At 41.2% G+C, this 23,399-nt stretch overlaps 1 protein-coding gene across 1 annotated transcript; it reads left to right on the top strand.

Annotated features, from left to right (window-relative positions):
- The first annotated feature begins 204 nt into the window (after positions 1 to 204).
- Positions 205 to 19,560, top strand: RPL39L (ribosomal protein L39 like). The gene is made up of 3 exons (XM_025375272.1): positions 205 to 466; positions 12,621 to 12,684; positions 19,177 to 19,560. Exon 3 carries the CDS (start codon positions 19,205 to 19,207, stop codon positions 19,361 to 19,363), a length of 159 nt encoding a protein of 52 aa, XP_025231057.1. The 5' UTR covers positions 205 to 466; positions 12,621 to 12,684; positions 19,177 to 19,204; the 3' UTR covers positions 19,364 to 19,560.
- Positions 19,561 to 23,399: the final 3,839 nt, after the last annotated feature.

The raw sequence follows: 23,399 nt of genomic DNA, 5'->3' as shown, positions 1-23,399 counted from the left end.
ATTAAGTCACGCTGTGTGCTAAGTGCCGTGGCCAGGCAGCAGCTACACAACGAGCTGAGGTAAAATAGAGAACTAAGGAAGAATGGGGGACCCCAAAGCCAACTTGGTGACATCACACGCCGGAGTCGGACCCACGGCCCCCGGGCCACAGCTCAGAGGGGCGGGACCGCCCGGGCCGGGGCGGGGCCGGGGCGGGGCCTGTCACCAGGGAAACCGCCCTCCTAGTATCCGCGCGCGGCGGTTGAACTGCTCCCAGCGAGGCAACCGCCTGCGAACGCCGGTTAGGGGAGAGGCGTCTCGGAGACTCAGAGACACCAAGGCCCCTGCGACGAGGTGGCTGCCGCTAGGGGGCGTCAGGACGACGGACCGGGTTCGAGTTGGGCCCGCCTTTTCCGCCCGCGCCCCAGGCCCGTGCAGTTCGGCATTCGCGTCCGAGAGCGGGAAGGAAGCAGTGGCCAAGGCGCCGGTAAGTAAAAGTCCGTCCTCACCGGCCGCCTGGGCCCGGTCCGCCCAGCGAACAGGGCGGCGTGAGGGTCACGGGCTGGAAACAATGCCACAGCTCAAGCCGACTCCAACAGTAGTAGCTTTCTTTGTTTGTTTTTTTGAGACAGGGTCTCCCACTTTCGCCCAGACTGGAGTGCAGTGGTGTGATCTCGGCTCACTGCAACTTCCGCCTCCGGGATTCAAGCGATTCTCCCGCGTCAGCCTCCCGAGTAGCTGGGGTTACAGGCGCGCGTCACCACGCCCGGCTAATTTTGTATTTTTAGTAAAGACGGGTTTCGCCATATTGGTTAGACTGGTCTTGAACTCCCGACCTCAGGGTGATCCGCCCACCTCGGCCTCCCAAAGTGCTGGGATTACAGGCGTGAGCCACCGCGCCTGGCCTACAGTACTGGCTTCTGCAGGCCACTCAGGCACCGCCTGTTTCTAGCTTGGAGAAGGGGAAACCGACAATAAAGTAGCCTTGAAGGGATCCATGTTCCGGCCTGCCACCTTTTCCGATGTCGGTGTTGTCCAACTAGTGTCCCTAGAATTACCCAGAATGTGCGTGGCACTGATTCATCCGTGGTTTAATCGGCAAAACCAGGTGTCTTACCTACCTGCCTCATCTGCTCACTGCCCCTTTCTAAGGCGTTCTCACAGCCGCAAACACTTTCTCTTCCTCCATTAATTCCAATTGGTAAGATTTTGGAGTTTCCTTTAAGGTCCCCAGTTTCTCGAAGATAGCCTAAGGAATCTTGCCATTTCCTTGCCTTTTTTAACACATCTGGATTCATCCAGAGACGTAAACCCTGACCACCACCAGCTTCAAAGGGGTCTGACCCGTGCTGTCACATAGGGCTTAGAAGGGCCCTATACTTATTTTCGTGCTCTGCTATGGCAATCTTGAAATTCTTAATTTTTAAACCAGCACCCGTCTCCCTTCCCTGCCCCCCACACATTTTCATTTTGCACTGGGCCTGGCCTTAATTCTCATTTTCTCAAAGGCTGCCATACAACTATAAAAATACAGTTAAAAGAGATTCTTCTGTAGACGTGTCAATAGTCACTAGGACATCAAGAGACAGGTGGCATGATTCTGTTAACTAGCTAGGAGTTGTTGGAATCATAAAGCCTTTGTGATCCAGTGCCCACCCTCCACTCTTCTCAATTTCGGAACCTGAGAGACTGCTTAGAGAAAACCTGAGAGGTTGTAAAGCTGAGCTGTCCAGTACCAAAACTCATTGAACCACATGTAGAGCTGTTCAGCACTTGAAATGTGGCTGGTCTGAAAAAAGATGTGCTACAAACGTAAAACGCATACCAGCTTTTAAATGTTTTTTGTTTTCCTTTTTTTTTTTTTTTGATATGGAGTATCCCTCTGTCACTGGAGTGCAGTGACGCAATCTTGGCTCGCTGCAACCTCTGCCTCCTGGGTTCAAGTGATTCTCCCGTCTCAGCCTCCCGAGTAGCTGGAATTACAGGTGCCCACCACCACACCAGGCTAATTTTTGTATTTTTAGTAAAGACGGGGTTTCACCATGTTGGCCATGGTTGGCCAGGCTGGTCTCGAATTCCTGACCTCAGGTGATCCGCCCCCCTCAGCCTCCCAAAGTGCTGGGATTGCAGGCATGAGCCACCACACCCAGCCAATTTTTCTTTTTCTTTTTTGGAGACAGAGTCTTACTCCGTTGCCCAGACTGGAGTGCAGTGGCCCAACCTCGGCTCACTGCAACCTCTGCCTCCTGGGTTCAAGTGATCCTCCTGCCTCAGCCTCCCAAGTAGCTGGGACTACAGGCATGTGCCACCACGCCGGCTAATTATTTTGTATTTTTAGTAGAGATGGAGGTTATCACCATGTTGGCCAGGCTGGTCTCGAACTCCTGACCTCAGGTGATCCACCTGATTTGGCCTCCCAAAACGCTGGGATTACAGGTGTGAGCCACTGGGCCTGACCCTTTTTTTTTTTTAGAAAGAGTGTTGTTCTGTTGCCCAAGCTGGAGTGCATTGACTTAATCATGACTCATTACAACCTCGACCTCCTGGGCTCAAGCATCCTCTTGCCTCAGCCTCCTGATCACAGGCATGCACCACCATGCCCATATAGTTTTTAGTTTTTGTGTAGAGATGAGGTCTCACTATGAGAAACATACTCGGGCTGGTCTCAAACTCCTGAGCTGAAGCAATCCTCCCGCCTCCCAAAATGTTAGGATTACAGGTGTGAGCCACTGCACCCAGCCTAAAGTCTCATTTTTAATTTAAAATATTTTATCCATCTTTATATTAATTACATGCTTAAATGATACTTTAAATAAGTCAGATTAAATAAAATATATTCAAATTAATTTCACCTGTCCCTATTTATTTTTAAACATGAGTCCTAGAAAATTTTAAATTGTAAGTATATGGGACTCACATAATATTTCTTTGGGAAAACACTATTATGAAAGTTTTAAGATATTGGAAACTTCTTATAATGTTCAGAAAAACTGCCTTCCCGCTCCCCCAAAAAAAACTCACATTGACCCTTATTATCTCCCAGAAAATACCGCTACCTACTCTTATTCTATGTGATCCATATCAAACAACCTTACTAACCTAGCTTAACTCAAAGGCCTTGGCAGTTAAAGAACCACAGCCTAACTACAGATGGTCTAGGACTGCAGAATTATAGTCACTTTTAAGAGAAAGGCTCAAACTTCCCCCAGCTGTTGCATTAGACCAATTCAGTTGTTGGCAGACCTATCTCTACTGTTTTGGCTGTTTGTCTAGTTTTGCATAAGTAAACTGTAAAGAAATTATAGAGAAGGGAAGAAAGACGTCATCAAGGAGGGTGGTCACGTCACCAACTTTCACTCCAAATTATATTGTTACAAACTCTGGCATTGCAGCATCCTTGGCCTTCCTTTTGTCAGTCACACCACTTTAAAAAGTAATTAGCTTTAGTGAAGAAATTGCCGAAGCTCTAGTCTGAAGCATAGATAGGGACAGAAAATGATCTCTAAATTTAAACTTTCACTTGAGCAGTCTCCATTAGTTATGGAATATAAAATGGGTGGACTCCCGTATCTTAACCTTTCTTTAGTGTTTTGAATGGCTCTCAAAAGCAGTGTGATGCAGGAAGATGTTAGCTCTACATCAGTATGTACTGGATGAGGTCCTAACCCAGTCCTCCTAGAGCCTCTAGTTCCATGGAAAATAACAGGAAAAGAGTTCTTGCTGTTAGTTCACCTGAGTGCTGGTTGTTCAAAAGAACCTGGCATCTCTCTCTTGCTCCCTCTCTCGCCATGCAGCATGCCTGCTCCTCCTCCGCCTTCTACCAAGAGTTAAAGCATCAGAAGCCAGCAGATGCTGGTGCCATGCTTGTACCGCCTGCAAAACCATAAGCCAAATAAAACTCGTTATGAATTGCCCAGCCTCAGGTATTCCTTTACAGCAACGCAAAATGGATCAACACACGTGGTTTATGTCCTCCTCTGGAAAGATATGGCTCTGTTTGTGAGCTACCTCACCCACGAGTGTGTTTTGCCTGTTCACTGCTTACCCGTCTGTATTAGTCTTCCACGCCGCTGATAAAGACATACCCTAGACTGGGCAATTTACAAAATAAAGATGTTTATTGGGCTTACGGTTCCACATGGCTGGGGAGGCCTCACAATCATGGCAGAAGGCAAGGAGGAGCAACATCCTACGTGGGTGACAGAAGGGCAAACAACTTGTGCAGGGAGACTCCCATTTTTAAAGCCATCAGAGCTCATGAGACTTATCCACTATCACAAGAACAGCACAGGAAAGACCCGCCCTCATGATTCAATTACCTCCCACCGGGTTCCTCCCATGACACATGGGAATTGTGGGAGTTACAATTCAAGATGAGATTTGGGTGAGGACACAGCCAAACCATATTACCATCCCATCACGAGGCTCAGTCTCAGCTATGCTTCTGAACTGCTTTGCCTCAGGAGCCACAGTATTTGACAAAGCCTTAGAAGCTGGATCTCCACCCCAGTAGACACCTGCAGGTGACTGAAATGAGATTGCCCCATCAGGGTGGGAGGATCTATCATCATACAGCCATGTAATTTCTTAAGAAATTAAGAAAGATTTAAGCGAAAAAGCCTTGGCAAGTTGAGTTGGGAAAGAATGTCTACCACTGGCTCAAATTACTGCCTTTCTGAGGCTTCTCTTTCACCCAACATGCAAAGGTCAATCTTATGTGCAACAGCACCTTTCAACCATGATCAACCATGATCGGGTCAGCACTCTGAGATAGGATTGAGGTGTGTACACCACAGAATGCAAAATATTTGGGAATCCCTGGAAGCATGACAGAGGTGGGAATTGGAAGTTGAAGCTTAAGCATTCCTCCTGGCACTGAGAAAGGCTTGGTCTTGTCCTGATCTCTGGCTTTTGGTAGTGAAGCCACTTGGGCCTGTAGTTTTGTTACAAGATTTTTAACTACACAATTCAACATCTTTAATAGACATAGAACTACTTAGGTTATGCACTTACATGAGCTTTGGTAGTACCCATCTCATAAGAAATTTGTCCATTTCCTTACAAGACTTTGATGACTAAGTTGACTTTATGGGCATACAATAATTTGTGATATTATTCTATCTGTTTAATGTCCTGAGACCTGTAGCATTATCTCCTTTATCATTGCAGATGTTGGTAATTTGTGTCTTCTCTCTTTTTTTTTTAATCAGTCAGGCTAAAGTAGTTTGGGCAATACTGACATTTTGAGCTGGATAATTCTTTGTCATATGGAACTCACCTGTGCATTGTAGGATGTTCGGCAGCATCCCTGGCCTCCACCCACTAGAGGTAGCAGCACTCCTCCAGTGGTGACCACCAAAAATATCTCCAGACATTGCCAAATGTCTCCTGAAAGGCAGAATTGCCCCTGGTTGTACACCACTGCTTTAAACTACTTTATCTCTGTTACCATGTTTTCTGTTTCAAGCATTTTCATTTAATGTATACAAATCTTTATCTGCTGAAATTCCCCTCTGGTCATTCATGTTCCTGTCTATTTTTTTCCACTAGAACCTTCAATATATATGATTAATATATTAATCAAATTTATTTTAAGTTCCCTCTCTCTTAGTTCTAACACTTAGGTTATCTGTGAGTGTGGTTCTGTTGATTACTTTCCCTCTTCACAATGAATTGTTTTTTTCTTTTTCATGCTCATAATATTTTATCAAATGTCGAGCATCTTGTGGAGGACAGTGGGGGGTTGAGATCATCTGTGCCCCAAAATAAGCATGCTTTTTCTGCTAGGTCAGTAATGTGGGGTCTTGAATCAGTCTACTCAGTAGTTAAGCCGGGTTTGGGTTTTATTGGTCCATCTTCAGTACACCAGCAGGTTCGATTTCCTCTATTACCTTATGCTTAGGGTAGTGTGCTAGAGGGATTTTCTCAATATCCTATTTCATTCTTAGCTTCCAGCCTTCACATTGAGCCTGTACCACACAGGAGTCTCTCTCCATGCTTTTGCCTTTCACCCTGCTTGTTACTTGGTGCTTGCTATCTTGGTAGAGGAGGCCAGAAGACTATTGGTCATCCTGGTCCAACCTCAGTCTTGGGTAAGGAATGGTCTGGGCAGAATTTTTGCCTTTTCCACAGCAAGAGCTTACTTCCCTGTATCAGTCTGATTTCACACTGCTATAAAGAACTACCCGAGATTGGGTAATTTATAAAGGAAATAGGTTTAATTGACTCACAGTTCCACATGGCTGGGGAGGCCTCAGGAAACTTACAATCTGGCAGAAGGCAAAGGGGAAGCAAAGCACATCTTAGGTGGTGGCAGGAAAGAGAGAGAGTGAAGGGGAAAGTGCCACTTTTAAACCATCAGCTCTCATGAGATCCTCCTCACTATCACAAGAACAGCGTTGGGGAAACTGCCCACATGATCCAATCACCTCCCACCAGGTCCCTCCCTCGACAGGTGGGGATTACAATTTGAGATGAGATTTGGGTGGGGACACAAAGCCAAACCATATCATTCCCCTAACAGATCTTCATCACCAAGGGAGGCTCTCTCTAGTCTCCTGCCTTGTGCCAAGTCTTTTTCATCAGTATCCAGTAGAGATGATGGAAGAGAGACTGAAAGTGGAAGCAAACTGTCTTTATGTCTGAGGCTTCCAGGGTTTGGTTTTGTTTGTTTGTTTGTTTTAATTATTATACTTTATGTTCTAGGGTACATGTGCACAACGTGCAGATTTGTTACATATGTGTACATGTGCCATGTTGGTGTGCTGCACCCATTAACTCATCATTTACATTAGGTATATCTCCTAATGCTATCCCTCCCCACTCCTGCCACCCCACAACAGGCACCAGTGTGTAATGTTCCCCTTCCTGTGTCCAAGTGTTCTCATTGTTCAATTCCCACTTATAAGTGAGAACATGTGGTGTTTGGTTTTCTGTTCTTGTGATTGTTTGCTCAGAATGATGGTTTCCAGCTGCATCCATGTCCCTACAAAGGACATGAACTCATCCTTTTTTATGGCTGCATAGTATTCCGTGGTGTATATGTGCCACATTTTCTTAATCCAGTCTGTCATTGGTGGACATTTGGGTTGGTTCCAAGTCTTTGCTATTGTGAATAGTGCCGCAATAAACATACGTGTGCATGTGTCTTTATAGCAGCATGATTTATAATCCTTTGGGTGTATACCCAGTAATGGGATGGCTGAGTCAAATGGTATTTCTAGTTCTAGATCCTTGAGGAATCGCCACACTGTCTTCCACAATGGTTGAACTATTTACAGTCCCACCAACAGTGTAAAAGTGTTCCTATTTCTCCACATCCTCTCCAGCACCTGTTGTTTCCTGACTTTAATGATCACCATTCTAACTGGTGTGAGATGGTATCTCATTGTGATTTTGATTTGCATTTCTCTGATGGCTAGTGATGATGAGCATTTTTTCATGTGTCTGTTGGCTGCATAAATATCTTCTTTTGAGAAGTGTCTGTTCATATCCTTTGCCCACTTTTTGATGGAGTTGTTTGTTTTTTCCTTGTAAATTTGTCTGAGTTCTTTGTAGGTTCTGGATATTAGCCCTTTGTCAGATGAGTAGATTGCAAAAATTTTCTCCCATTCTGTAGGTTACCTGTAAAGCCAAAATTGACAAATGGGATCTAATTAAACTAAAGAGCTTCTGCACAGCAAAATAAACTACCATCAGAGTTAACAGGGGTTTTATACTCTCATGCTAGTCCACACTTGACCTTTAGCAATTCATTAACAATTTTAGCTGAATTCTTACCAGCGTATGAGGTACTTGATGTCTCTTCTTCGGTGCTCATGTCCCTTTGCTCCTTTGCCAGGCCAGTCTTTCCTTGGATTTCAAGCTACTTTATTGGTCTGTGACCTTAGGTAGGGTGACCAGTTGTTCCAGTTTGCCTGAATCTGAGGAATTTCCCAGGATATGACTTTTAGTTCTAATATGGGGGAAGTCCAATTGGTCTTCCTAACCTCAGTCCTCTGAGTTTCAGGAAAAATTATTTCGTAGTTTTCTGGTTGTTGGCATAGGAGCGATGCTCTTTCTAGGTTTCTACATCCTGGGCAGAAGACAAATTACTGAAATATTTATGCATGTTGAATATGGACAAAAGTGGCACTTGAGATAGTGAGAAACCATACGGGGGAAACATCTGTTTCTTACTAAAGCAGGGGGGTGCTTGTGAAATCTTCCCTAAAATAGAGAATAAGCAAAATCATTTCAGTATCTGCCATTCTTTTGTCTGTCAGCATCAGATTTATCTGATCACCTAAATGAACGCTCGTTGAAGAGCTGGGTCCACACCTATTCCTTCTACACCTGTAGTCAGCATTCAACCAGCACCAGACTTACACTTTACCCCCAGCAACTGAGCATCAAAAATCTTTTGCTAGATTTTTGAGCAAAATCTTTTTCAAAATAAAAATCTGTATTCTCTCTCATCAGAGGAAGATGGCTGAGTGTAGCAGTAATCTTCGAATATTAATATTGACTATTTCTGGGTGAATAAGCCCATGTGTGTACACATGCATGTATAATCTTGTTATCAGCTGCCTGGGGGCATATTTGGTTTATGTTGCCGTGGGCAGTACCTCTGGTATTGTGTTTTTTATTTCAGATATTGTGGGAACCAGGAGTATTTCTGACTCCTACAATCATCACTAATGGTTATGTGGTAGGCAACCTCCAGGAAATGCTCTGTATCTGGTGTGATGACGAAAGCTTTATCATGTACTCAATTACTCTTTTGAGCATCCTTGAGTATCCAAGAAAAATATAACCTCTTGAGGAGCTTATGGTCTGTGTATGTGATATCTTCCTATTAAATAGTCAAGATAGTGACATTAGTACAATAGAATCAACACAGAAATCTTAAAACTGGGAACATTTATAATTTCAACAACTGTAGGCTTTATACAGCTGTAGATATAAAAATAACAGCTAAGACCTGTATTATGTTTTTTATGTGCCAAGCATTGTCCTAAATGTTTTATACTCATTACTACACTAAATCTCTACCTATATAAGCTTCATAACAACCCTATGGTGTTGAATGTTATTATCCACATATTACAGATTAGAAAAATAAGGAACAACAGGGCTAAGAAATGTTTTCAAGGTCACACTAATAGCAAGTGGTGGCAGTGAGACTTGAGCCTGTGCAGTTTGTTTCCACAGTTCTTTTTTTTTTTTTTTTCCTTAATGAGAAGGAGTCTCACTCTGTCTCCCAGGCTGGAGTGCAGTGGCATGATCCTGGCTCACTGCAACCTCCGCCTCCTGGGTTCAAGCAGTTCTGCCTCAGCCTCCCAAGTAGCTGGGATTACAGGCACCTGCCACCACACCTGGCTAATTCTTGTATTTTTAGTAGTGATGGGGTTTTACCATGTTGGTCAGGCTGGTCTTGAACTCAAGACCAGGTGATCCGCCCGCCTCAGCCTCCCGAAATTCTGGGATTACAGGCATGAGCCACTGTGCCCGGCTCTCCAGAGTTCTTTTTAACCACTGTGACAGTGGTCGCAAATACAGAAGACAGAAAATATTTCAACTTGCAGGATGATGTAGAGAAAGTGAGAGTTGTATATGTGAAAAAAAGCCTTTTAAATACCACTTTGATTTTAGGCCATGTGCCAACCAAGGAGGTACAGAAAGCTGAAAGAGAACTTGCTAAGGAAAATAAGTTAGCAAGTGGTACAGTGATGCCCTGGGCTCATAAGTCAACAAACAGCATGAAATATACAGACAGTTGTGCCCATTTGATAGAAATGTCATGTGACGCAGATGACTCAGTAACAGTGGAAGTGCTTAAAAAAAAAAAAAAGAAAGAAAAAAACTTGGAAGAACAGCCCTACCTCTGCATATAAAATACTTGAGTACTTTCAGTTTCAAAATTAAAGATTGCTCAGAAACTACTTGCCATACAGAAGAAATTTAGGATGAAAATTTTTATCAAATGATTGAGAATGTGTTAGGTCATTCTTAGATTGCTATAAGGAAATACCTGAGACTTGGTAATTTATAAAAAGAGGTTTAATTGGCTTGTGGTTCTACAGACTGTCTAGGAAGCATAGCACTAGCATCTGCTCTGCTTCTGAGGAGGCCTCAGGGAGCTTTTACTTATGGCAGAAGGTGAAATGGGAGCAGCCGCGTCACATGGCAAAAGCAAGAGTGAGAGAGAGAGTTGGGGAAATGGAAGTACCACACACTTTTAAATTACCAGACTCACAAGAACTCACTGTCACGACGGCAGCGCCAAGCCACGAAGGATCCATTCCTACAACCCAGACACCTCCCACCAGGCCCCACCTTCAGCACTGGTGATTGCAATTCAGCATGAGAATTGGGCGGGGACAAATATCCAAACTATTAAGTTGGTGCAAAAGTAATTGTGGTTTAATACATCAGAGAATAAAACCAATGAATGGAAAGTAGAAAGAACTTTGCTTTGAAGATGACATCATGGATGTGATCAACTCATGTGAATCAAAGTAGATTCACAAATGAGTAGAATATCTCACAAACCCTGAGACTGGTTCTTGTAAGAGAATACATAGGAAAGACAGGACAGTCAACAAGAATATTCAAAGCATTTGGCGAGGGCGGAGTAGGATGATTGATTTTCAAGTCAACTGATTATTACAACAAAATATATGTAGGAGATGAAGTATTTTAGCCTAGCCCAAGGGAAATCACTAATATCCTCTCTATACTTACTGGGTAACCTAGATGATACAATATAGCTCTTATTAAGTGGCACTTATTTATGTGTGAGTCTGATATTCTCACAGAGGCACAAAAAAAAAAAAAAAAAAAAAAAAGCTGGGGGGGGGGAGGGTATAGTGGTGACCTGGGAGTAGGGAGGAAAACTCAGATTGTGTTAAAAGATACAATGCAGAAATTTTGTAGGTTGGTTTCTTAAGGTTAACTTTATAGTCCAAAAGGTAGAGAGGGTTGATAATCCAGTATAATTTGTAGACATTAATAAAAAGATACTCCATACTTTGTGCTTTACTGTAACACATTTTATCCTTAAGACAAGGTAAACAACCATTTAATGTAACAAGCTTAGCTAAGTCTTGATAATTTAGAATTTTCTACTCAAAATAATTGAGTGAGGATGTCCTTTTGTAGAACGAATTACATGTTTAAGGTATTGTTGTCAATGAGGAGGAGGAGGAGCACTGCTGTCCTAAGATCAACTCTATTCTGAGGCCATGGTTATTCTTTTGTTTAAAAAAAAAAAAAAGATTATTACTTTCCAAATAGAAATATCCCGGAGAACACTGGGTTTGAGGCTTGGTGAAGGTTACATTTTGAGTAAAGGACAGAGAGGACATTGGATTGGCAGTGTTCAGTGTGTGTGGTTTTTCATGTCTCCCCAAATCCTCCCAGGAGATGTATTTAGGCTGCTAAAACCCACTGTTTTACCTGCTCAGGAAGCGAGCTTATCAAACATCTTTTATCCTCAAGTATATTATCTTGAAATTGCAGCGTATTAACTCACATGGTTGCAAAAACTGCCTTTCACTTGTCTGACCATCTGGATCTAACGTTCAGTATCCATGAACAATCCTTGCTAAGCTATCATCATATCATCACTGTCTTGCCACATTGCCTGCAGTTGATATGATAATGATTAGGCATCATAACATAGAGTCATTTTGCAACAGTGGAAGGAGAGGACGTTGTAAGGGATGTGTGCATACAGCTCTCTGCAAGCAAGAGGTATAATGGGGCTGAGCAAAGCAACAGGTATAATAGGGTCCGGCCAGGTGTTACCACATAAATGGGGAAACATATCTGGACTTCAGATGTGTTGTGATGTTTACAGGCATAACAAAACCCAGCTGCATATTTTTTTTGTCATAGCCTCAGCCAGTAGCTTGCCACAGGGAGGCGTTACACACAGACCTTGCTGTGGGAACTATTTGGTTGTTCAAATACCTGTCTAGTACATCACCAGGCATAGGCAGCTACTGACTAGCTGCCAGAATCAGTAACTATAATAACTGTTATAGGCCAGGCATGCTGGCACATGCCTGTAGTCCAAGCTACTCAGGAGACTGAGGCGGGAGGATGGCTCAAGGCCAGGCATTTGAAGCTGCAGTGAGCTAGGATCATGCTACTGTGCTCCAGCATGGACAACAGAATGAGACCCTGTCTCAAAAAGAGAGAAAGAAATGTATATTAAAAAACTGTTATAATGGTTTCCTCACAAACGAAAGGTGAGGAGGGCTTGTATAATAACTATGTTGATACATTGAATCAAAAAATGGCAAATATTACTGTTTTTTGAAGTTTTTGGAAGAATCTAATTCCCAAAAAGAGCCTATTTTTCATAAACACAAGAAACAGGTGTACACATCCCAGATTTTATTAATGTTGTTCGAGGGTTTGTGAGTGGGAATTCAAAAGCAAGCACAGACTGCACTGCTCAGTTTAATATTATATATTTCAATTTTTTTTTTGTCATTGCCTCTCTTTCTGCAAAAAGACTTCCTATATTTTCTCTTAAGGTTTTCACAAATTTCAGGCCAATTGATGAACACTACTTTCACCCACAGGTAAGGTTTAACTGAAAATAGTAAGATCTTACTGTTGCTCTTACACACTGGATATTTTCTTTTCAGATTTTATTTGGAGAGAAGCAAGCATCTTTGCCTCTTTGGAGTAGGAAATTCTGACTTGAAAAAGGTAGGATTTTCTTCCTCTTTTTTTCAACTTGTGAAAAAAATTAAAGTGTAATTTTCAAAAGTGGACACTTTGTTAAAAATTTAAGATAAGTTTATTTTTAGTTTTGTAGATACTTCTAAATTAGGGATGAAGGCTGTAGATAGTATATCTGAATTTTAAGCAATGCTTTAAATATGGTTTTCAGAAACTTAAACTTTTCTCGTCTTAATTTTCAAAACTATTTAATTTTGTGAACTAATTACATTTCAAACTAAAGTGAAAGGAGTTATGTCTTGGAACTTGACAAACTTTTACATTTTATACTTTAGGCACTGATTATAAATGAAGGTGGCAGGATGATGGTAGACAGGATTTACGCCATGACATTTGAACTACATGATTGAATGGAAAAGGGAAACCAGTTATCTCATTATACATTAAAATAGGCACTAAAGTGTAAATGTGTAGTTTAACAATGACACCTGTATAATTACTACCCAGGCTAAGAAGTAGAAAATTACCAGCATTCTAGGAAATACATGCATATTGCTTCTAAGTGACAGCCCTTCTCCTCCCCACAGGTGACCACTATCTTTACCTATATACTAAAATTCCTTTTTTCATACCAGTGGTTCCCAAAGTTTGGTCTGGCATCAGCTTCATCTGGGAATCTGTTAGAAATGCAAATTCTTGGGTTCATTCTCTGATCTATTACATTTATGTATTTTTTATGGGATGCATATTTATATGATAAAATATAAAGCAATGATTCTCAAACTTTAACATGTATCAGAATGACCTGAATGGCCTTTTAAAACACAGATGCTGGGTCCTACCTAGAGTTTCTAATGATCTCTTTCTATTGTCTGTTTTAATCATTGATTCCAATTTTCTTATATGCTGGATGTTTGACCCTCTGCTAGTCATTGCACTTGAAATGTCATTTTGTGGAAATAATTGTCTGGCCTACAATTAAGCTACTTTGCCCCAAAGATCACACGTATTTGCTTTTGTTGGGTACCTGCAGGTACTACAAGTTTGGGCCCACCTGTTCAAAGTTTGATATTTCCTGGACAACTCAGAGGAGTCTCATCACATTCAGATTATTACAATTCTTGTTCACCTTCACTCTGAAATTTTGGATCCCAGATTGTTGTAGGAGAAGGTCTCCTGACAGACTCCCTAACTTTTATGAACCCAGGGTTTTGTTTTCAATCTCCTCTGTACCCTGAAAGGCTGTCAAAATGGAGGTCCTAATGTTCTGGGATTAGCAGTGCTTTCAGTGAAAAAGTGGCTTCAGGCTTGTTTACTTCTCTTGATTCTTTGCTTCTCTTTACTCCTGGCCTGATAATTCCTTACTATTTTGTAATCTCTTTGAGGCTTTTTAAAAGATTATTTGAAATATATTTTACCCAGTTTTCTAGTTGTTTTGTTTTCAGCTGTCGGACTGACCTAAATAACCTAGGCCACCGTTACTAGAAATGGAAAATAAATTAATAAGGCACAGTATTTTTCAAAGTACTGTGGTTTTTCAAAACATTAAAAAGCAATAGATGGGCTGGGCATGGTGGCTCAAGCCTGTAATCCCAGCTACTTGGGTGTGTGAGGCAGGAGAATTGCTTGAACCCGGGAGGCGGAAGTCGCAGTGAGCCAAGACGGCGCCATTGCACTCCAGCCTGGGCAACAAGAGTGAAACTCCGTCTCAAAAAAAAAAAAAAAAAAAAAGCAATAGATGTTTATATTTTTGGGAACAAAAAGTTCTTTTTGTTAGTCTACAACTTTAATCAGACATGGGACACACAAGATGGTTTGGATACAAAAACCCTTTTTTGTTAAAAGATTCCCAGAGTTCCATATTTAAAAATATTTTATGACCTTTAACCTTATGACCTTAAATACTGATATAACCTTTAACCACTCCAGAGTGCTCTGATATTTACACAGTGGGTTCCAGAAGTGCTTCCCACAACTTCAGAAAGCCTCACAAAATGCAGAGGTGTGCCTAGTACAATATCCACTTGACGATTCGTGATACTGATATCAAACACTAGGGTCTCAGTCTAGGTCCCATTGCTTGCCGCACGAAAAGAAGCAAGTGTTGCCAGGGAAGGCTTTATTATTTTACAGTTGATGTCAACCAGAGAGAACAGAGCCAAACCTCAAATCCATCTCCTTGCTCCAAGCAAAGTTAGGGGTTTATATAGTGAGGAAGGAAAACAGGAGCGCAAGGAAGAGGAGTTGATCAACAGGCAGCAGGTGGTCGAATGGGGGATCTAGTATCTCACTGTAACCACGTGCACAAAGACAGTGATTAGGGCTGGGTAAGGAAGAGGAAGTGGTCAACAGGCAGCAGGTGCGTCTCGGTCTGGGTGCAGCGATTCAGAAAGCCACAAGATGCAGGAACTCCCAGTTCCGAGCTACAAATAACAGAGGGTGCTTTTCACATCACACAGAGGCTTTCTAGCCATGGCACTTCTTAAGTTACAAGGCAAGTTATGGCCAACCTCCATCCAACCCTTAGTTGATAACTTATGTTTAAAACAACATATTGACCTTTAAACCAATATGACACCACCATTATTACTTTCACACAACTTATCTCTTAAAAATCAAAATATTGCTCTCACAAGTATAAAATTTCTTAATATAAATTTCCATTTCTTATTATAAAATCCTACTTTATGAAAAGATGTGAAGAGCCAGGACCACCATGAAGCCCACTCAGTTTAACCACTTCCTTATAGATATATCTTATTGCATCCCATGTGTTTTGTTGTCTGGGATATAGGTATTTTCCTTACATAGTAGCACATGCTCCTCCTCTCTTCCTAGCTAGAATATGATCTAAAGACATGTGATTTTAGACCACATTTATTATGGCTACCATTTCTTTGGTATTACTTTTGCATAGCTGGTCATATATAATAGCTGTATCACTGATTGCTGAGGTTGCCCAGTCAACTGAACTTTGGAAATTACATAACAAATTCTGTTTCTGAGCCTAATAAGAATTTTGAGGAACCATTTAATGGCCCTAGTTGTCTAGTTATGCCCAAATAGCTGCCACTACTGTATTCCTCAGGCAGCCATTGGTGTGCCCATGACCCCTATATCCAGTAAGTAGAAGAATGAGGAGTGGGCCTATACTTTTTGCCAAAATCCGGAGTCCAATTTTTGATATTCAATGTAGATGTTAAAGAATGGGACCCTTATGAGCACCCTGATGTTACAAGCACTAGTGCCTATTCCCGTGAACTCTCAGAATCATCTAGATATGGCTGAAGATTATGCTTAGGACAGCAAGGGTCAGGAAATGTATGTCTTGGGGTTTAGGGATAGATCATCTTCCTGGCAGCTCCAGTTAAATGGCCGAGTATGATTGCATCTGATAAAGATTTGATAAATCTCATGAGCCTCCATCTCCACATGTGCTTTCTTTCAACTGCAGCAGGCCTTCCATTTATGATCACTTAATAAACTTCGCCTTTGCATAGGCTATCCAGGTTCTAGAATTTGCCCAGTTTTTAACTTGGTACCATGATTCCCCATCTCTCAGTTTTCTAGAATGAAGTGCGTATCTCCAGTACTTGGGATCTATATCACACTGTATTTGTAGCCTCTAGACTAATTATATAACTTGGCATATAGCCAGAGGTATGTGATTCAGTATTTTCTTGAGAAAATTTAACTCCTGCAGCTCCTCTGAATCACCTGAGATGTGTAGGGCAATAAGTGTAATCATTCCTTTTAAGGTAAAACTGCCTTCATAACCATTACTATTGTACTAGAATGAGGACTACTGACTTACTGGCTATAAGCTTATTTCAGTTGGTATTATAACCAGTTCTTTCAGTTCTTTCACTGTCTCCAATGCAGATCAGATATCTCTTTGAGTTTCTTTTTAAAAGTTTCCATGAGAGTTAGTTCTAGCTAAGAGCTGTATGTCACTGGCATTGAACTGTCAGGAAATACCTGGTCAGAGCTCCTAGCCCAAAGCGTCTCCAAAGGTGAGCACCCTATCATCCTGTTCACTGGAAACTAGTACTTGGAATAGTCCAGTAAACTCTTTGTCCTACTGTAGTTCTTTATCTTACTACAGTAAATTTTTCTTAGAGAAGACTTTCACACAAGATTGGCTTCAAGAACCCTAACCAGTACAACCAGGGTTCCCAAGGGAGAGGGTGTTAGACCCTGGGTTTGTTGGCAACCCAGTCCAGTTCTTTCCCTGCATTCTTGAAAGCTTTTTTTCTGAAGTGGTTAGAGCCAAGTAGTCACTGATAGAGATTGTGTAGAGGGAATTCATATACAAAGGGTAGAACAGGGTCTGCTAGATAGCTAGCTAAAGTCAGCATGTGGTAAATTTAGGAAGAACTGTGATTGGTAGCTAAAGGTTCTTTGCTGCTAATGTACGGGAAGAAAATAAAAGGATTGGACAAAAATAGTAGTGTGCCTTCCCTATCTTTATCACCCATTTGTCATTTTCAGGCCTATTTGTTATTCTCTTAACCTGTAGACTCTACAAGGATACTTATGGCTTAGTTTCCAGTGTTTTATATTTCATGAAACATTTGTATCTCAACCACACCCCACCCTGTACCCCAACTTACTTACCTACTTATCTGTTCCTTGCACATAAAGTCTCCTGCTCCTGGAAATTCCCAGTGGGAAGGTGTACAAATCTGGGGACATTGGCCTCCCCACTAGGGCAGTTGTCTCAGAAGTGTCTGAAGTTTGGATATTAGGGTTGAAGGGCAGACAGTACAATTAGCACTCTTATTTCTTCTAGTATTTCCTTACCATGATATTTATGGGTTGCCCATCAGTTTGGGCTTTTTTTTTCCACCTCATTTTTCAATACCTAGACTAATAAGTATTTCTATTGAGAACTTCCTTTTTCTCTTTTTTAAATTTCCCTCTATTTTCTTTTGATTATTTTGAGAGCTGAAATTCACAGAAGTATCCTAAGTTATCTTTTCCCAAATTGTTATAGGAAAGACTGCTAGTTATCTACTCTGCTATTCATTCTTCTTCCTTTTTCTTTAGCAGAACCTGATTTGTATGGGGTTGGGGGCACCATGTACTCAGCTAAAAAGCTATAGTGCCCATCCTTCATTACTGATAAGGATGGCAGTGGAACACGGTTCTTGCCAACAAGGTGTAATCAAAGGTATTGAGAGAGATACCTAGTAAAGCTCCTTAAAAGCCAGTAGCCTTACAGCGTGTAGTCTTTTGCCTTTCTTTCTTTCTTTCTCTTCTTCCTGCCTGTATGTTCGGGGAGATGCTAGACATAGAATAGACATCTCACAACAGTGAGCCATAAGAAAGAAGTAAAGATAATAACTTGGGCCACATCTGAAAAGACTGAGTTAGACACTATGTGTGAACTCAGACAGTCAGAAACAAGTCATACTTTTTGCAGCTACCATTATCCCCATTATCTTAGGGTTAGAAAAAACTGCCTTTATCATGACAGATTCATACAGTTTGTATATCTCCAACACTGTTTGCAGTAGGACTTTACTGCCGTCATTTAATTACTCTCACAATCTGGATATAGACATTATTTTGCACTGGAATCATTAAAAATAACTCCTTGTGTCTCTGTGCCCCAGGTTCATATTCCTTAATTATGGAGGGCCCAAGATCTTTAAAGGGAGTGGTAGCATGCAATTCAGTAGATGGCAATGTGGTCAATTTTGATAATTAGATAAAAATATTAGTATGCACAGCCAATGGCTTTTAAAATAGTAATAACATGAAAGTACCATGAGGCAGTTTTACAGTGAATCGCATGTTTTAAATGTATACATGTTTTAAGTGTTGTGGGGATGAATTACTTGTTTTATAGATTTCTATTTTCAACCATATTTTCCTATTCTGTACTATTTGCCATACTAGAACACCGGAAAAGATTTAAGACCTCCAAATGTAAAGGGTTATTGAGAAAGAGTTGCCAAAAAAGGGTCACATATTAGTTAGATAAGTTGTAGTTTCAAAATAATATCTCCAATATCTCAGTTTATAGAAAGACAATATTCTGCATATACATCTGTCTTAACTGGAAGGCTCTTATAATATTAAGTTGTTAATATTGGAGCTTTTTCTAGCTAAGTGGGATAATAGTTTTTTTAGTGTTCTATTGCTTTAATTTTTCTGTAATGAACTGGTATTACCTGTTTGTAACTTTTTTAAAAGTTGAAAAAAATTCCTCTTGATGGACATTTAACAAGAGAAGCAGAAGTATGCTGCTGAGAAATGAGTAGCATCAAGTCAGGAACAGGGGGAACAAAGAGACTCCTGCCTTTGCTGCTGATCCACCAGAACAGCCATCAGACTCCTCAGACTGCTGCTGGCTCCTGAGCTGTTCCTGAGCTGCCTGTGGGATCCTGAGTGGCAGTGAGCGCTCGCTGTGACACCAAAGATCCTCTTTCTTGTCTTGTTATTTCTTCTTGTTACCCTATCCTATTCTATGTTAATAATGTCTCCGTCTCTCTCTCCCTTTCTCCACCATAGTGGTGTGTGGTTGACTCTGTTTCTCGCCATGTCTTCTCACAAGACTTTCACCATTAAGCGATTCCTGGCCAAGAAACAAAAGCAAAATCGTCCCATCCCCCAGTGGATTCACATGATGAAACCTGGTAATAAAGTCAGGTACAACTCCAAAAGGAGACACTGGAGAAGAACCAAGCTGGGTCTATAAGGAGTCACACTTGAGATGGCACATATATTTATGCTCTATCAAGGTCACGATCACCTTACGATATCAAGCTGAAAATGTCACCACTCTCTGGATAGTTGTACATGTTTTACTGGGAATGTATTTTTCTCTTTTTCTATATGTTCTGTGCTAGTAGGGTGGATTCAGTAATAAATATGTGAAAGCTTTTGTTTCAAAAATGTCTCTGTCTAAAAACTGTCCCTTCATTTATTCAGTAAACATCAGGATCTGTGCTATATGTCAAACCCCTGGGTAATGCTGAGGATAAATGCTAAGCCAAATAGACCTTCAGCCTGTGGTGAGAGGGATAGATGCTACTCAGATCATACAGATGTATACAGTGGAACAAAATGAGATCAGGACTACAGAGGAAAATAAGACACAGAGGAGGCAGAGTTCCTGGGCAAGTGGGGAGACCCACTTTATGCCTTTAGCATGTGTTCAGAACTCAATACAAGTTAAGACCTATAGAAGGCACGAGTCAAGCAAGTGAAGATTGTCATGAGGAGAACAAGTACTTTAGGCAGAGGAAACAGAGTGTTCGAAGGCCTCGAGCAGCAATGAGCATTATGTATTTAGGGAAGTGAAAGGAGCATAGAAAGGAGATGGCTAGAGCATAGAAAGCAGAGGGAATGACTCTAGGTGAGTTTGCAGAGCTAAGTAAAGGCCAAATCACAAAGGGCTTTAAAAGGCATAAGAACATTGTACCTTTTTCTCCTAAGCAGTAAGCAACGATTGAAAGGTTTTGAACTGAAACCATACTTCAATCAGGTTAGTTTTCACACTGGCTGTGTTACAGAAAATGGATTGGAGAAAGAGACAAGAATGGTATTGGATGGAAGAGGAGGCCATTGATAAAGTGCGAATATCAGCGATCAGTTAAGGGGCAGTCACAGATTTTGTCATTTATATGGCTACTCTATTTAACAGGACATGATCCAGAAGCAGTGGTAGGCCACGGTCTAGAATTTGTAACATTTCTAGCTAGCAGTCTCTGCCGGTCTTCTTCACTCTTCTCTACATGTGGGTTCTTGTGTTTGCCATAAACTTCTGGACAGTGGTCATGTCTGAGAATTATGAACTAATAGTTATGAGGTAATCTTTTTGCTCTTCCCAAAGTATTGCAGCCACAGTTATTAAGAGAATTGAACAAGTAATGAGTGCTTATTGTGTGCCAGGGACTATAGTGGGCACTGGCATATGGAGTGAGTAAAGAGGGAGTCCCTACTTTCATGGAACTCATTAAACTGGGAGCAGATATTAAATCTTGCAAATATGTAATACAAACTGTGACGTGACTGTGAATACTTGCCTTGTCAGTTACTAAAAAAAATCTTAAGGAAATAATCTTCATGGATCCCAGTCTCAGGGCTACCTTGTATGATCATGCAGTTTGGCTGTTAGATGAAGATGGCTGGCTAAGGGAGTTAATCAGGACTACAACTCTGCTAAAATTCCACTTGCCAAGCCACACCGTTGTGCAAAGCTACATCTGCCCATAGGGAAGGATGCATTTTTCTTTGTGCTAAGGTGTCACGTAGGTCAGCTTCATCTCTCCCTCTGATATCAGGAGTGAATTCCCTATTCTCAAAATTGAATGGGAGGCTCTACCTCATAAATATGTAGCTGCCCTGAGCACAGAAGTGTATAGGAGGTGAAGGTCTAGGAATGCGTGTAATTTTATGCTTATAAAAAAATGGAGAACACTCAATTCTCCATATTCATGGTCCCATATCTGCAAATTCAATCTACCACAGATTAAAAATGTCCAAAAATTATAATACAATAATAAATACACATGAAAATATAGTATAACAATGATTTATATACTATTTACATTTTATTAGGTCTTATAAGTAATCTAGAAATGATTTTAAATATACAGAAGAAGTGAATAGATTATATGCAAATAACTATGGCCATTTCATCTAAAGGACTTGAGCACCTGTGATTTTAGTATCGGTGGAAGTCCTAGAACCAGTCCCTGGCAGATAACAAGGGATGACTGTACAAAGGCCTCAGACATAGATACATTTTAAATACATAGATAATTTTTTTTAAGTGAGCCCTTCATCTTCAGGTATTAGATCAACGTTGTATAGACCTAAGACAATGTGTCCCAGTGGTGGAACAGCGGAGGAAAAATCTGGTCTGTGCATCATGAGGTGGTTGTAGTAGGGTTAAGAAAATTAAGGGCATCATACTGGGAAAGCTATGATGGAAGAGGAAGGAGGAACCCATATGTAAAATCGAGTATTGGTTTCTATTCTTTTTTTTGGGATAAGAGTCTTGCTCTGTCGCCCAGGTTGGAGTGCAGTGGTGTGATCCTAGCTCACTACAGCCTTGAACTTCTGGGCTCAAATGATCCTCCCACCTCATCCTCCTGAGTAGCTAGGATAACAGGTGTGCACCACCATGCCCAGCTAATTTTTTACTTTTTGTAGAGACAGGACCTCTCTATGTTGCCCAGGCTGGTCTCCAACTTCTAGCCTCAAGCAGTCCTTCCACCTTGGCCTCTCAAAGTGTTGGAATTTCAGGCATGAGCCACCACACCCAGCTTAGTTTCTGTATCTTGCGTCTAGTTAATTGAACAAGGCTTTACTTCCATAATCTTAAGATTTCTGACTCAATTTTGAAATAATGGAATCTCAGCTTGGGGAGTGATCCTGCTTCTGGGAAGAATTCTGCCACAGTAAGTTCAGAAACAAAAAGCAAAGGACTAAGATTCGGGTAGCTTGAAGTTATGGCTCTTCCCAACAGTTTTATGATGTTGGACAACTGGTAAAGACCTCTCTGGGCCTTAATTATTGTATTTCACCTGAATATATCAGAGAGCCGACTTCCTCACTGAGTTACAGGCCTTGAATGAGATTGAAAAAAGCTTCATAAAATGTGAGGCAATAAAACAAGGTTTTCATAAAATGCTGCTTTAGAGTGTCAGAGGTCTGACTCTGAGCTGAGTTGAGCTGGCTGGGTTGGCTGACCCTCTCTACCTTGGTATGGTCTGTTTCTAAGTAGGGGTCTGGGCTCATCTGTCTTTAGGCTGCACCAAGGGCTGTGACTCCATGCTAGCATTGATGATTGAAACATTTTAATAATTTGTCATAAAGATCCAAGACAGTAGGTAGTTTTCTGAGTCTAATAGATTATGTTCTGAGCATAGGCCGTCTGTGACCTAATGAAATCTGAGGTCAATTATAGAGGATTTTTGCTCCATTTGATGGGACCCATAAAATTTAGGTCACTCTCAAGCACCAGCACCAGCCTTAACAGAGAGCACATATCAAAAGATACAGATGTCTTTTGTTTGCCACATATCATATGAGAAAATATACCTGAAATTGTAGGATGATGTAAATGGGCATGTTCAGTATGGGTCTACATTTGATCCAGCAATCCCACTGCTGGGTATCTGCCCAGAGGAAAAGAAGTCATTATACGAAAAAGATACTTGCACACACATGTTTATAGCAGCACAATTCACAATTGCAAAAATGTGGAACCAACCCAAATGCCCATCAATCAATGAGTAGATGAAGAAACTGTGATTGATATATATATATCAATCAATATATATATCTATATATATATATGATGGCATACTAAGCCATAAACAGGAATTAATTAATGCAATTCACAGAAACCTGGATGAGATTGGAGACTATTATTCTGAGTGAAGTAACTCAGAAATGGAAAACCAAATATTGTATGTTCTCACTCGTAAGTGAGAGCTAAGCTATGAGGATGCAAAGGCATAAGAATGACACAATAAACTTTGGGACTCAGGGGGAAAGGGCGGGAAGTGGGTGAGGAATAAAAGACTACAAACTGGGTGCAGTATATACTGCTTGGGTGATGGGTGCACTAAAATCTCACAAATTACCACTAAAGAGCTTAACTTACGTAACCAAACATCACCTCTTCCCCAATAACCTGTGGAATTAGAAAAATTTTTTAAAATGTGTTAGATCCACTCTTTGGAACTCAGATAACATCTCCGGAACACCCCAGTGCTTTG

Source organism: Theropithecus gelada, chromosome 2 (assembly GCF_003255815.1).
Source record: "Theropithecus gelada isolate Dixy chromosome 2, Tgel_1.0, whole genome shotgun sequence".
In the NCBI taxonomy this organism is placed as follows: Eukaryota; Metazoa; Chordata; class Mammalia; order Primates; family Cercopithecidae; genus Theropithecus; species Theropithecus gelada.
Note: the sequence above shows the minus strand (reverse complement) of the source record. Positions and strands in the feature narration are given on the sequence as shown.

Coding starts and splice junctions, on each gene's coding strand:
- RPL39L (XM_025375272.1), top strand. CDS start 19,205: ATGTCTTCTCACAAGACTTTCACCATTAAGCGATTCCTGGCCAAGAAA.